The 15515-nt window shown below is 47.7% G+C and overlaps 1 protein-coding gene across 2 annotated transcripts in view; it reads left to right on the forward strand.

Moving 5' to 3' along the window:
• Nucleotides 1-15515, forward strand: part of LOC136844861 (uncharacterized) — a 302711-nt gene that overhangs the window by 132750 nt on the left and 154446 nt on the right. For both annotated transcript variants that reach the window (XR_010854988.1, XM_067114105.1), the window contains exon 3: nucleotides 15230-15329. Coding sequence is in view for 1 of the 2 variants with exons in the window: in XM_067114105.1 (XP_066970206.1) it covers nucleotides 15230-15329 (100 nt within the window). In the remaining variant the exon portion in view is untranslated. The remainder of the gene's footprint in view (nucleotides 1-15229; nucleotides 15330-15515) is intronic.

Here is a 15515-nt window from a genome sequence, read left to right on the forward strand (position 1 = left end):
AAGGGTGAGTGTTGCCACTGCCACAGGCCTCTGCCCTGTAGAGATCTCCAATCTCAAAATCCCGGAAAGTGAGGGGCCGTCGCATACCCAACGCCCATCACCCGGCCAACCAACACCTCAGCCGCCATCTTAGCCTCATTCCAGGTTAGCACCCCCCCCCAAGCTTGGTATGTCATTCAGGGGGGGAAAGAAGAATAGGGGTGGGTCACCTGGTGACACAGGTCTTCCCCCAGAAATAGATTTTTCCGTTGTCAAAATCCCTTTTCTGGGTTCGACCTGTGTCACCCGGTGAAATCGTAACAGAGAATCATACAAAGCTTGGTGAAACCCCTAACAACTACTGTGATGGAGATAAATAAAACTATCAGTAATTACTGAGTTTAATTATCCAAGTAGCAAAAATAGGACATGATTAAAAATACAGGATAAGACATGGTCAATAACATGGAACATATATACCCAAAACATTGGTTAATACCAAGACACTTAAATGCTAACAAAAGGGAACAATGGTAATACACATCATGGTCAGGAGTCAGGCTGTGAAGTATGCCTGACCTAAGTATAGACGGCAAGGTAAGTAAACGAGGCAGGTAGGCGAGAGAGGAAAGGGACAGGATAACTAAGATTGCATAGGTTAATCTAGGGTGGAAGGGACAATACTTCCTGCAGCCACTGTGGAAAATTTTAGGGCCTCTAGAGATTTAAGATAGTGGCGTTTAAATACTGATGGTGATTTCCAACCCGTATATTTTTTAAGATCTTCAAAGTTCATATTATAAAAATAATTAGTGGAGGTGGCCACTGCTCAGATATCGTGAACCTTAGGTACTGAATCCAGGTTAGCTTGCTTAATAAAATACAGTTTTCACTTATACAACTTACCCGGTAGTTACATATAGCTGTCGTCTTTGACGTCACGGCAGTATTCAAATTTCGCGCTAGCGCTAGCGTTACGAAAGGTGATCCCTCTACCCCCCGCCCTCTATCGGTGTATCGGGAACCGTTCCAAGAACACGTCATTAGTTTTTGCCGTGCCGAACCGGTAATACGGTTCTGCTGCTGGTGGTATTTCTCAACAATTCGAACTTAGTTCCTTTTTGGTGAAGTACTCGGTTTGTTGTTTTTGCTGGCGCTAGTTATTGCTTGAGCGTTATACTTAGTTAGACTATTATGTCTGATTCAGGTTCTAGTGGTATCCGGTTTTGCAGCAAAGGCTGCGAAACCAGGCTTTTTAAGCTTAGTTTAGATCCGCACACTTCTTGCTTTTCATGCAGGGGCAAAAATGTTCTGCTGATTTGACTTGTAACGAGTGTGAACTACTAACTTTGTCTGACTGGAGTGCTTTGGGGAAGTACATGAAGAAGCTAGAAAAGATAGGATTAGGAAGGCCTCTTCTAGGTCTTCGAGGTCAGGAGGTAGTCAAGAGGTTTTTTGTAAACCCTATTAACCCTGCTCCCCTGTAGTTCCTGTAGTTTTACCTGCCCCCGACACCGTTTCTCCCAATCCTGATACCGTGTCAGTCCTTAATGCTTTTATGTCTTCCATGCAGAAAATGGGGGACAATTTGCAGCGGTTAGTAGACCGCAGTGATAATGCAAGTGTTGTGCCTTGTGTAAGTGTTGTGGAGGAGGTAGCTTCTCGGCCCATTCACGCTCCCAGGTCTAGGCCCTGTCAGGCTCCCAGGTTCCAGGGAGAAGGCATGCCGAAAGCCGAAAGGAGGTGAGTGGGACCTGCTCCCGAGCAGTTGCCCCCTCAAGCAGTCCTGTTGCCGCTTCCCAGGCTGCTGGCCCTCACCACCGAAAAAAAGGTGAGGAGCGGATAGTGTCGAGTGGATCCAGTTGGAGTTCCTCCCTCCTAGAGGATGGCGTTTTCGCGACTCTTCTAGACCTTTGAAGAGGTCTCGTCTGCTTTCTCCATTGAAGATTCCTAAGAAGAAGGCTCTTCTGGAGGATCCTACCCCTTCCTGTAGCTTTTGGGCAGAACCGAGAGGCTTTCTTCGTCGGACTCGTCTCATTCGTTTTCGGGCTGATCCTCCTTATAAGACAGTTGCATCTGAGAGGTCTGCTCCTTTGGCGCCAGCGACTCCTGTGACTATTGTTCCTGTGGCGCCTGCTCCAGCATTCGATGGACCTCAACAGCTTGTGATTGACGGAATTAACGCCCGTTTGGACTCGATTTTACAACTTTTGTCTAAAAGTCAAGTCTCTTCTTTGGCTCCTCCTACGATGCCAGCGGCGCCCACCTCAATCTCGACTCGCTCTGTCGCCCCGGTAGCGCCTCCGTTGCGCCTCCGTTGGCGCCACCTTTGGCTGCTGTGCCGATTGCGCCTCCTTTGCGCCTCCTGTGATGCCAGCGGCTCCCGCCTCGACTATTCTTTCAGCCGCTCCGGTAGCGCCGCCGCTTGCGCCTCCATTGGCACCACCTGTCATCGTGGTACCGACTGCTCCTCCTTTGGCGCCACCTTTGGTTGCTGTACCATCTGCGCCTCCTTTTGCGCCTCCGATGGCTCCTCAACAGGCTCAAACTCTTTCGGTGACACAGCAAGAATATGTCACGAGCCTTACAGCCCCCGCTCGTGTAACTCAAGTTTCAGTTCAAGGGGACTTGGATGAAGACGTTGTCCAGCTGGACTTTTCCCCAGTATCTGACGAACTCCTCTCGGGCTTAGAGGAGCAGTGTAAGGAGGAGAAGTCTCCGCAACTCTCTTCTTACAAGAAGCTCTTGAAGTTCTTTATTGAGAACTTCCCTGATTCGTTCTCGCCTGCGGCTCCTCCGTCTCCTGGGTCCCAGTACAAGAGGGACAAGGCTTTTGTTTCTTCTTCGGACTTTACAAAACTTGTCCTGTCCGTCTCTGCGAAGAAAGGCCTTAAGAAGATGGATGCTTGGCTGGCCGAGAAGAGGGAAATTGGGAAAGAACGTCTTCTGTCTTCCTCCTCCTCGTCGTTCCTTCCGTAACCGAGTTGGTATGAGACTGGGGAAATGTTTTCCTGGGTGTGGCTGCCTCCGCACAGGGGACTTCTCCAGTCTCATGGATGCCAGTAGGAGGACTGCACTTAATTCTGCGAAGGTTTTCTTTACGTCCTCCGAACTGGATCAAGTTTTCAAGAGCGTGTTTCGGACTCTTGAAATTGTGAGCTTCCTGGACTGGGCGATTGCGGCCTTAGCCAGGAAGATTAAGGATTTTAATCTTCCTTCTGAGCTCTTGGATGATGTGGTAGGAGTAGTGGATTGCATTGATAGGGGCATCTGCGACGGTGCAGTAGAACTGGCCTCTTTATTTACGACAGGGGTTCTCAAAAAGAGGCAACTTTGGTGCTCCTTTTTAGCAAAAGGTGTTTCTTCAAACCAGAAGTCGGCTCTCTTGTTTTCTCCTTTAAACAAGGCACATCTTTTTCCGCAAGAGTTGGTTGCTGCAATTTCCCAGGCGTTAGCCCAGAAGTCAACCCAGGATCTTTTGTTGCAGTCTGCCAAGAAAGCGAAAAGACCTGTGCTTTCTACCGCTTCTGTGCACGGTGTTTCGTCCCTGCTTTCTCGTTTGGACAGTATAAAGGAAGATCCTCTAGACGTGTTTTTGGCAGGGCCAGAGGAAAAGGCAAAGCCACGCCTAGAACCTCGACGGCCCCAGAGAAGAAATGAACCTTTGTCCTCCATTCAGCTGTAGGAGCCAGACTGCAAAGGTTCTGGCAAGAGTGGCAACAGATCTCGGCAGACCCTTGACGATCCAAGTTTTAAAGGAAGGATATGCCATCCCCTTCCTTTCCAAACCTCCTTTAGTGGAGGCTCCAGTTTCTTTACAGGCGTACTCGCACAACTCCTCGAAACTAGACGCCCCTTCGCTCAGAAGTCCGAGCCATGCTGGAGAAGGAAGCGATAGAACTGCTTCATGCCCCTCTATCTCCAGGTTTCTACAATCGTCTGTTCCTGGTTACGAAAGCATCAGGGGGATGGAGACCCGTCCTGGACGTGAGTGCGTTGAATGTCTTCGTTCAGAAGACAAAATTCTCCATGGAGACAACTCAGTCGGTCTTGGCGTCTTTACATCAGGGGATTGGATGGTTTCGATAGACCTCCAAGACGCTTTTTCACGTCCCAATACACCCAGATTCAAGGAAGTTCCTGAGGTTCGTCTTCGAGGGACAGGTTTATCAGTTCCGTGCCCTCTGCTTGGTCTGTCGACAGCCCCGCAAGTTTTCACAAGGGTCCTGTTATCAGTAGCCAGACATCTTCACCTGGAAGGAATTCGAGTTTCCATGTACCTCGACGATTGGCTGCTCAAAGCTGCTTCGAGGGAGAGCTGTTTGGAGGACCTATCAAAGACTCTTCAATTAACAAAGTCTCTAGGCCTCATTATCAACAAGAAGAAGTCTTGCCTTACTCCCAGTCAGCAGATTGTCTATTTGGGAGTGAGTCTGGACTCTCAGACTTTTCAGGCTTTTCTGTCCAACCAACGGATAGCCTCATGCCTGCAGAAGATCGACGACTTTCTGCAGAGGAAGATTTGTTCCGCGAACGAATGGATGAGCCTCGTGGGAACCTTAACTTCAGTGGAGAAGTTTGTAAACTGGGGCGCTTTAAACCTGAGACCACTGCAGTTTTACCTGCAAGAGAAGTGGCCCAGGAAACAGTTCCCGGACTCCTTCACATTTGCCATTTCGGAAAAGATAAAGGAGTGCCTCCGTTGGTGGAGGTCAGAAGGAAGGCTGTCACAAGGACTTCCTCTTCAGCTTCCGAACCCAGACCTAACTTCTGTTTTCCGACGCCTCGGACAAGGGCTGGGGAGCGACTATGGGGACAAAAGAAGTTTCGGGCCAGTGGCAAAGAGAAGAGAGAAACTGGCATATCAATCGAAAGGAACTAAAAGCAGTTCACTTAGCCCTGTTAGCCTTTCAAAAAGAAGTGGAAGGCAAATGTGTCTTGGTCCAGGCGGACAACACGACCGCTCTGGCATACATTCGGAAACAGGGGGGCACTCACTCGTGGTCCCTCTACGAGACCTCGAGGGAGCTACTAGTTTGGGCGGAGGAGATCGGGACCAGACTAGTAACGAGATTCATTCAAGGGGAGAGAAATGTAGCAGCGGACCTTCTCAGCAGAAAGAACCAGGTCCTATCCAACGAGTGGACTTTACATCCCCTAGTTTGCGAGGAGCTTTGGAAGATATGGGGACGTCCGCTCATAGATCTCTTTGCAACCGACAAAACGACTCGGCTGCCCCTTTACTGCTCTCCAGTTCCAGACAACAAAGCGGTTTTCGTGGATGCAATGTTCATGGACTGGTCGGACCTGGACCTTTATGCTTTTTCCCCGTTCAAGATCCTGCGGCAAGTCATCTCGAAGTTCTCAAGCCATCGAAACGTAAGGATGACTCTGGTGGCTCCATTCTGGCCGTCCAGGAGTGGTTCCTGGACCTTCTAAACCTACTGTCAGACTTTCCGAGACTTCTGCCAGAGAGACCAGATTTACTCAGACAGCCGCACTTTCAGAGGTTCCACCAAAACTTGTCCGCTCTTCATCTTGTCGCCTGCAGACTGTCAGGAGACTCATCAGAAAAAGAGGCTTTTTCAAGAGAGGCTTCGAAGCTATCGTGAAGCCAAGAAGAGAATCCTCTGACAATGTTTACCAGGCGAAGTGGACACAGTTTAGGTCCTGGTGTCGAAGAGAAGGCGTGTCTTCTTCTTCGACGTCTATAGCCCAGATGGCCGATTTTCTCTTGTTCCTCCACAGAGAGAAAAAGCTTGCTGTACCTACCATTAAAGGGTATAGAGCCATGTTAGCTTCGGTCTTTCGACATAGGGGTCTTGAAGTGTCTTTGAGTCAAGACCTTTCAGATCTGATTAGATCATTTAATACGTCAAAGAGGGACCAGAAGAGACCAGTGGCGTGGAATCTTGACGTAGTGCTGAGATGGTTACGGTCTCAGTCCTTTGAACCGATGGCTAACATCTCCTTGAAGGATCTCACGAAAAGACTCTTTTTTGGTAGCTCTGGCTACGGCCAGGAGAGTAAGTGAGCTACATGCGATAGATAAAAGAGTAGGCTTTGCTAAGGGGAAGGCAGTATGTATGTCTACTCTTGGTTTCTTAGCCAAGAACGAAGACCCGTCTAGACCTTGGCCAAGAGAGTTTGAAATTAAGGACCTTTCCCAATTGGTCGGTCCCGAAGAACCCGAGAGGTACCTCAAGTTCTATGTTCAGAGAACGAAGAAGCTCAGAGGTCCCAGTGACCACCTCTGGTGCTCGGTTAGAGATCCTTCTAGGCCTCTCTCTAAGAATGCCCTTTCCTTCTTTTTGAGAAGCCTGATAAAAGAAGCTCATGAGCATTGTGCTGACTCGAGATGAGTATTCTTAAGGTAAAAGCAGAAACTTATCTGTTAAAGACGAGATTAGAGCAAGGTTTCGACTTCTGTAGCCTTTAGCAGAAACTTATCTGTGAAGGACTTGGTTAAGTCCACCTTTTGAGATGCAAGTCAGTGTTTGCATCGCATTATTTAGTGGACGTTGCAAACTGTTTTCGAAAGAGTGCAGTACGCTGGGGCCCTTTATTGCGACTGACACGGTGTTGGGGAGGTGTGAAAAGGAGTCCGCTCCTTAACTAACATTTTCACCTTGGTGTTGGGGTCCCCGTGAAATTTTTTTTAAAAGGTTGCCTGGAGATACATGATGTGTTAGTATCTTCCAGTTTTTAATCTTTGGTATTGGTTTTATGGTAATGTTAGGTGATCCTCGTTTTGTTGTTCGTTGTACTGCGCCCTGATCAAGGGCATCAGACTTGTCCGCACGCAGCCATGTTCTCACGGCAGGTACTGTTTTTTTTATTGTGTCCGACACACGGATCCCTTTGTTATATCCTCTCGGCACAATATAAAGGCCAGCAGACTACAGAGGCAGTAACCACTGAGTCAGCTACCTTTAAAGGTAAGGAACCTATGTCTAACTTGTTGCAAGTAGATAATTCCAAGAATTTTATTAGCTGCCAGTGCCCCACCTCCTCAAGGTGCCAATCAGCTATATGTAACTACCGGGTAAGTTGTATAGTGAAAATGAAATGACATTTTTATGATAAAATAACGTTTCACTTATACTTACCTGGTAGTTACATAATCATAACCCTCCCTCCTCCCCCTCACCTGGGCAGTTGGGCAAAACTTATGACGTGTTCTTGGAACGGTTCCCGATACCCGATAGAGGGCGGGGGTAGAGGGATCACCTTTGTAACGCTAAGCGCTAGCGAAATTTGAATACTGCCGTGACGTCAAAAGACGACAGCTATATGTAACTACCGGGTAGCGGACAGTTCAGAAATTCTGACACCTGAAGCTAGGCTAATTAAGAATAACGTTTTCCTTCACAGACTCAAATATGAACACTGTTCATTATCAGTGTCCGATGCTAATTTCAGTACGTCATTCAAGAACCAGGAAAACGTGTGTGGACGGGTTGCTGGTCTCAAACGAGCGTATGCTCTAGGGATTGATGAAAAATATGAGTCCGTTAAGTTAATATTGAAACCATGTAAAAATATCTTTTTTAAAGCCGACTTTGCTGTAGTAATAGTACTAGAGGCCAGTCCTTTTTCAAATAATGACCTGAAGAACGAGATTGCAAGATTCGTGGTCATTACTTTAGCTTCAGATTCTTTCAGGAATAATGCTAACTTTTTAACTGCTGAATCATACTGTCTGAGAGTAGAGTCCCTTTTATCTGATTCTGAGAACAATGTATTAACACGATCAATATTAGCATCTCTCTGAGCTGCGAATTTCATGAAGTCCATAAAGCCAGGGCATTTAGAATTCTTGAGGAAGCTGACACAGTCCGAGTTTGTACTGCTTGAGTCAACTTTGGCCTGGGGATTTGAATACACTGGAGTTTCAACTCTAGAAGAAGAGGAAACCAACTGCTCTTCGGCCAGTTGGGTGCCACCAGGGCCACTTGACCTTTGAATGACCTGAGCTTGTGCAAAACTTTCATCAACAAGTTTATTGGTGGAAACAGATAGATTTTCTGCCACATGTTCCAATCTATTGACATCGCATCTGTGGAGTGAGCAAGAGGGTCCAGATTGGGAGCAACGTAACATGGAAGTTTGTGGTTGCTCTCTGTGGCAAACAGGTCTACCTGGAGACCTGGTACCTGACGGCGAACCCACTCGAATGATGTTTTGTCCAGAGACCGTTCCGACTCCAGCGGAGTTGTCCTGGACAGAGAATCTGCAATGACATTCCGGACACCTGCCAGATGGGTGGCTGACAAATGCCAACGGTGTTTTCTTGCCAGGGAGAAAATTGCTATCATCACTTGATTGATCCGGCTCGACTTGGAGCCCCCCCTGTTTATACAGTGCACCACTACTGCGCTGTCCAGTACCAGTCTGATATGGATCTGTCTGGATGGACGTAGTTTTTTCAGAGTCAGAAATACTGCCATTGCTTCGAGAATGTTGATATGGAACTGGCAGAACATAGTTGACCATGTTCCTTGAACTTTTTTGTGTTGGGAATACCCTCCCCACCCGGTCAGGGAAGCGTCCGTGTGGATCACCAATGATGGAGGAGGAAATTGGAGGGGTACTGACCTTGATAGACTCTTGACTGTCGACCATGGTCGAAGTCTTTTCCTCAACACCAGTGGAATTAGGGACACCTTGTCTCTGAGTCTGTTGTTGGCCTAAAATCTCCGCCACACTCTGTTTATGTCTTTCAGTTTGGCTTTCAGAAGCAGGTCTGTAACAGATGCGAACTGAAGAGAACCTAGGACTCTTTCCTGGGTACAATGACGAGTGGCTTTCCTGTTTTTGAGGAACTGCCTGGTGGCTTTGGCTATTTCCTCCCTTTTGGCTGGCGGAAGAGACAGTTTGTGTGAGTCCAGATCCCATTGAATTCCTAGCCACTGAAATCGAGCCTCCAGAACTAGGCGGGATTTCTCCTGTTTATTTGAAAGCCTAGGGATTCCAGGAAGTTGATCACTATGGCTGTTGCTTTCCGACATTCCTCGGCGTTGGATGCCGAAATTATCCAATCGTCTAGGTATGCGGCTAACATGATCCCCTGGGACCGTAATTGCTGAACTACTGTTTCTGCCAGTTTGGTGAAGATTCTGGGCGCTATGTTGCCCGAATGGCATGACCCTGAATGAGTAAGCTTGTTTTCCTAGTCTGAATCCTAGGTAAGGAGAGAAATTTCTCGCAACTGGGACGTGATAATAGGCGTCTGAAAGATCTATAGAGGTGGTGACGGCTCCACGGGGAAGTAGGGTCCGCACCTGCGAGATTGTAAGCATGCGAAATTTGTCGCATTGAATGTAAAGATTGAGACGAGACAAGTCTAGGATTACTCTTTGCTGACTGGAGCCTTTCTTCGGAACGCTGAACAGTCTGCCTTGGAATTTCAGGTGTCTCACTTTCTTTATAGCCCTCTTTTGAAGCAGGTCCTTTACAAAGTTCAGGAGGGCTTTGGATGGGGACTGATGGAATCTGACTAGCGGAGGAGGACCTCTGCTCCAGCTCCATCCCAGACCTTTGGAGACTATGCTGTGGGCCCACGGACTGAAGGTCCACCGGTCCCGAAAAAGATACAACCTCCCGCCTACCTGAGGAGACTCATTGGGCAGGAGAGGGCTTACCTCCTCTACTACCTCGGCTTCCTCTCCCTCGAGAGAGGGAACGTGACACAGACCTACCTCTGAAGGAGGCTCTGGCTCTGCTTCCCCTTGCATTCCTGTTAAAGCCTCGAAACGCCCCCTGGCTTTCAAACGAGGCGTTGAAAGCCGGAGATGTCACGAAGGTTGGGGAAGCAAGGGTATGCTGAGCAGGCTGCATCAGCACAAACTGTTGTTGAGGCTGGGCCTTTGAAGTTGAAGGCTGACTGACCTGGGAGACCGGTACAGCCTGCAGCATAGTCTGGGTGTGAGGTCTTTTGTACCTCCTGAACCTTTTCCCTGATTTGGCTTGAGGTCCGGCGGACTCGGTGGCCTTCCTTTTGAAGGGGAGACTCCAGCGGGAGCGGAGGCTTTGATTTGCCCTGGTTGCCTCCGCCAGGACACTGTTAATTTCAACTTCAGGGAAAATATTGGCGCCCCAAATAGAGCTCCTCATGAGCCTATTGGGTTCATGCCTTATGGTGGCGTCCGCGAAGATGTGCTTTCGGCAATTCATCCTCGCCACTATAAAGTCGTACAGGTCCGCCTGGAATCCCGCCAACAGGGATTTGGTTAGGACCTGGAAGAGTTGTTCTTCGTTGTAGGTCACCGCCGTTGCCTCCGTCAGACACAAGGAATGCAGGGAGCGACTCAACCTGCACCTGGCCTCGAACTCAGCTTTTAGAAGAGCCTCCGGAATCTTGGGAAGCTGCTCACTGAACAGGGATGAAGTGCACTCAGGGTCGAGTTTGCCCACCGTGAACGTGGCCGGAGCTCCCAACCAAAATTCCGAATCTCCGGGGAAGACAAGAGAAGTGGGATCTGTCTCCCAGAGTTGAGGTAGCGGCTTACCCTCAATGCCTGCCTGACTAGTCAGCAGTGCTACCTTAGTCATGCAGGGGGTAGGGACAGCATCACCCAACGAGAACATAGTGAAGGTCCCTTTGAAGGGGGTAAGCTTAGTATTCTCCGCCTCCCACTCCGTGAGAGTGCGCGTCAAGGCGGATTGGGCTTGGTCCCTAGGAAAGATGACAGTCTTCTTCGGGACCTTGTCTGATCTGATCCAAGCTTCTTCCGTGAGTCTGGCGTAGCCTGGGTAGGGAGGCACCAGGTCGGGTGGGAAGAACTCCAGTTCTTCCAACCCGCGGTACCCAAGCCTTCAATGGTGAGAGTATCTTCATGCCGAGGGGCATGAAGAGCCAGACGCCAAGGGTTACCCTTATCAAAGGGAGGAAGACTGGATGCATCCGAATCGCGTGATCTGTGCCGCCACTCCGAGCGCATAAACCCGAGAGCAAGTTCTCCTGGTTCTGCATCCTCTCAGCTAAAGACTTCCAAGAATCATCTGAAGTCTTCAAGCCCGGAAGCGAGCTGAGAGGAAAGGTCATTCATCCTGGCTTCAACCTTCTTGTCAAGCTTCTGCAAGAGAAACTCTGCAAAAGCCTCAGGGTCAAAGTTAGGTTGAGGGGGACTCCCCTTAACCGCCCTGGATCTCGACCCCTTGGCAGGGGGAGTAGCTTTACTAGTAGAAGCCACTGGACTAAGAGCCCGTGATGACTTCGAGGGAGCTACAGGATTAGACCTTTGAGGCCTAGAGGACTTAGATAAGCCCTTCGTTTTCAAGGTTTTCACCTTGGGGACAGTAGACCTCGATCTGTCCTCAAGGTAAGAAGATTTTGGGAAACCTTGAAATGAAGAAGAAGAGGAAGAAGGAGAATTGAAAAGGGAACTCGCTCCCCCTGCCTCACTTACCCCCCTACCTTCTACCTGGTGGTCCGGCTCGACGTTCATGGGTTCCAGATTGATGTTGATGGCCGCCACCTCTTCGCATACGTTGTCGTCTTGGGAGGGCTGCGTCTCCTCCCGGATCTGCTCAATCAAGGGGACGGCTACTTCCGCTGGAACTGCGGCTGAGATCCGGGCGCCGGGGTAGAGGAGATTGCAAATCCCCTCTGACAAGATGTAAGGCTTCCCCGATGGGACGTTCCCCCCAAACCCGCCGACCCAGACCTTCAGGGTCAACAGCGAAGAGTCGCGGGAACTACGGTCAGACTGAAAGAGAAGAAAGGCTTACTAAAACAATCTCCAACAGCTTTGTCCATCAATATAAGCCATGAAGTCAAAATGAGACTAAAGGTTAGCGGACTTGAAGCTTACCGACTCATCCAACACCTGCTCGTAAAGAGCGTAGCACAACTCACAGCCGTCTGGGTGCCAGACGATCAGGTCCCCGACGCGAACCGCACAGCCGGAGTGGGAGCGGCACACCACATGGCCGCAGGGTTGGTGGAGGACCGCCGTACACCCAGGCTCCTGACAGTGTACCATCTGTAAGTGGATAGATGATACATGAGTATGCTAGTTAAGGCTCGCCGGAGTAGGTCCGACGGAGATAGATGCTTTAACCTAATATGGGTGATGGAGCATGCTTACAGTCAATCCGAAACCCGGCCGAGATAACTCCGGCAGAATAAAGATAATATACAATACATGAATAACGATAAGTTAAGGACCGCCAGAGCAGGTCCGGCAGTAACAGTACACCTTAACCTAGGATCATGCATCATACAACAATTATAATATGAATATAGTATAATTATAATTAAATAAACACCGCCGGAGTCCGGCAGTGGTATGGTAAAGAAATGCTACAGAATGGTCAACTAATTATGTAAACAGAAGTACTTAAAGAAAAGCTGGTTATGATACTCCGCTCTGGTTGCCTCGGAAATCCCGTTACCTCATACTTATGGTAGCGGCGGAAGAGGCGGAGAGGAGACCTCAAAACTGGCTCAACTCTCAACGCCTGTGGCGGGGAACAGGTAGTGGAAAGCGCCAACCAACCGAAAACCATACCCACCGGAGTGGTAACATGTATAAAAACAACGGGAGACCTGACAAACCTGGCGGAGAATGAACCTAGCGGAAGTCAAGATAGTGTCCCTGGACCTGTGTTCGATGCTCTAGCTAGCACTGCGGAAAGCGAACAAACGAAACGCTAGCAGAATGGCGGAAACTGAAAGGTGGAGGCCAGATAGGTGGGTAACACTATCTGGACGCCGGCCGAAACTCCCCACGGGGTGCCGGTCATAAGTGATCGACGTCCCACGTGCGGGGAGAAGTCAAGGTCACACGCCAAATGCTAAGGAATAGGGAGGAAATAACAAAGTGGAGGGGACCGAAAAGCGGTGGCCGGGTGTTGTGGCAAACACCCCCTGGACACCTAAAGAAACTCCCTACGGGGTGCCGGTTGTGGAGACCAACGTCCCTCGCGCAGGGAGAAACTATGGACACCCGCCAAATGCTAAAGAATGGGTAAGGAAGGGCTAGGCTAATGACATGAAAAAGATCGTGCAACCTTCGACCCCAGACCACCCCCAACGTCAAAATTTTTTGACTTGGGAGAAGGTTAACAGAGGTATGGAAGGGGGGGGGGAGAGAAATTCCACAAAAGGTCTGGCCCCACCCTCCAACACCGACAGCCTGGTCAGGTGAGGGGCTAAGAAATGAGGAGACCCTCACTATTCCAACCTACCTCCCGAAACCCAACTGGTCTGGACAGGTAGGCTAAAACAGGGGAGGGGGAGGTCTCAGAAGCCTAATAACACCCTCCAAAAACATGACGGCATGATCAGGTGGGCCAGGAAAACGAGGAACTCTCTCAACCATTCAACACCTCCCTCCAAGCCTCAAAACGACCTGGTCAGGGGAGCTAGGAAGCATGAGTGTCAGAAAGGTGCCTAACCTAACTAGCCTAGCCCTCCGACTGCGGACGAGAGGGCTAGGCCAGAATACCCATCAAATGACTTAAAGTACTAAGAAAAGTTAACCAAATGATGTGTGAAATATAAAACATATAAATATAAATGCACAGAAATTTATAATATATAAAAGACTCGTGCTGTCGAGAGGGCCAAACAACTCGCGACTTGTTGAACGCGGGTGATATGTAAAATGGCCGACCTTAACGCTGAATCAAAAACATTTTTAATCCAAAATTATACAAGTCATCCATCACCGTACACATCAGGAAAGATCATGAGCAAAACAGTACCATCTTGGAGAATGTATCCCTTCGCCGACAGAGGAAGGGGGCCCAGGGAAAAGGAATATTATGATCAGAAAGGCGGGAGGGGGAAGCCTCCAATACTAGCCTAGAACAGTTATGATACGGGCACTTCATCCCCCACCAGCAAAAGGACAATTCACCAAAAAGAACTCCCTGAAGGGGCAGAATATCTAACAATATATCAAAATTATAAAACAGTGTAAAATATAAGTAGAATCTCACTGCTAAAACCATATGAAGACTAAGGGTCCAATATGGCCGAGGCAAAGCGATCGCGGATGACCGCACCGTGTTATTAAACCTCGTAATTATCAAATTAAAGGTCAACAAGGAAGCCTCTATAAGAAAAACCCCAAAAGGAGATGGTACTCAACTTGGAAGAAGAAGATTCCTGGATGGAAGACATGATGCACTTGCAAAATTGGCAAAATAACAGCACAAGGGAAAGACACAGCAATGTTTACCAGCGTGCTAAGATGGAATGAGGCTAAGATGGCGGCTGAGGTGTTGGTTGGCCGGATGATGGGCGTTGGGTATGCGACGGCCCCTCACTTTCCGGGATTTTGAGATTGGAGATCTCTACAGGGCAGAGGCCTGTGGCAGTGGCAACACTCACCCTTTGTGTATACCGACATCTATTTTTAATTAATAGATGAGCGAACTGGGGGTAGTAACCCCAGCATTCTCGATAGCTTTTTCTCTGGTATTTTTAGCAATTGATATACCTAGAAATGTGCTTGATGGAACCAATTTCACCGGGTGACACAGGTCGAACCCAGAAAATATCTTCAAAATCATCTTACAACACAGGAAAATATCTACATACGTTAAATGTATGCCCAGTGCATTATAGTATGCACAAAATGATATGCAAAGTTACGTAGGCCAAAGAAAACTTGTCTGAATGATAGGGGATACTTAAGAGTAACAGTTGTAGGGTGGTATACCTAATGTTGCAACATGACTTATGATATTAGGGTGTTCTGGGATGATAGTTTGAGGTATATTTTTGTTTGAACTGTCAGGTTTAGTGATGAACTGTTAAAGTAGGCAGTTATAAGGGTTTTAGGAGTGTATTTAGCATACTTAAGAGTAACAGTAGTAGGAAAGTACAGTACTGTAATGTAAGGTTTACTTTTGCTGTTTTTGGATGATGGTTTGGGGTGTTTTTTTGTTAAAATGGTATTTAATTGTTTTAGTATGATAATTTAAGGGATATTTTTGTTTGAACTATCAAATTAAGAGTGAAATGTTAAAATAGGCTGTTATAAGTGTTTTAGTTTAAGGGGTACAAGGTATTTGGCAGTTATAAGCATATTTAGAGGGGATTTTTGCATTTCTGCGTTACATTCTGGAACCTATCCCCGAGTAAAAATGGGGGAGCACTGTACATCTCCCCAAATGCTACTCATATGTGCAAACCATCTCAGTATCTGAAAATTTAGTAATTTTATATTTTGGTTAATTGTCTTCTCAGAGCTTTTGTTTTTAATGTCTACAATATAGCCATTTATCTTTACAGTGATTGTCTTGAAATTGGTGAGAGAGGTAGATTTGATAATGTTGTCGTCATGGGAACTAAGCACTACAGAGATCTTCTTAATAAACTTGCAAGACCCAAGGTAAGGTTTTAAATTTTTATGGTGAATATTAAAAATATTAATTTCATTAATATAAATTAAGAAGTGTTACAGAATACAGGCATGTAGCTGCTTTAAAATTATTTGTTGTAGTCTTTATGTGTGCATCTTAAGTATTTCACAGCATTCAGAAGTGGTGGATTGTATTTTGAAATTACATATCAGTAT

Source organism: Macrobrachium rosenbergii, chromosome 13 (genome assembly GCF_040412425.1).
Source record: "Macrobrachium rosenbergii isolate ZJJX-2024 chromosome 13, ASM4041242v1, whole genome shotgun sequence".
NCBI classification, from domain to species: Eukaryota; Metazoa; Arthropoda; class Malacostraca; order Decapoda; family Palaemonidae; genus Macrobrachium; species Macrobrachium rosenbergii.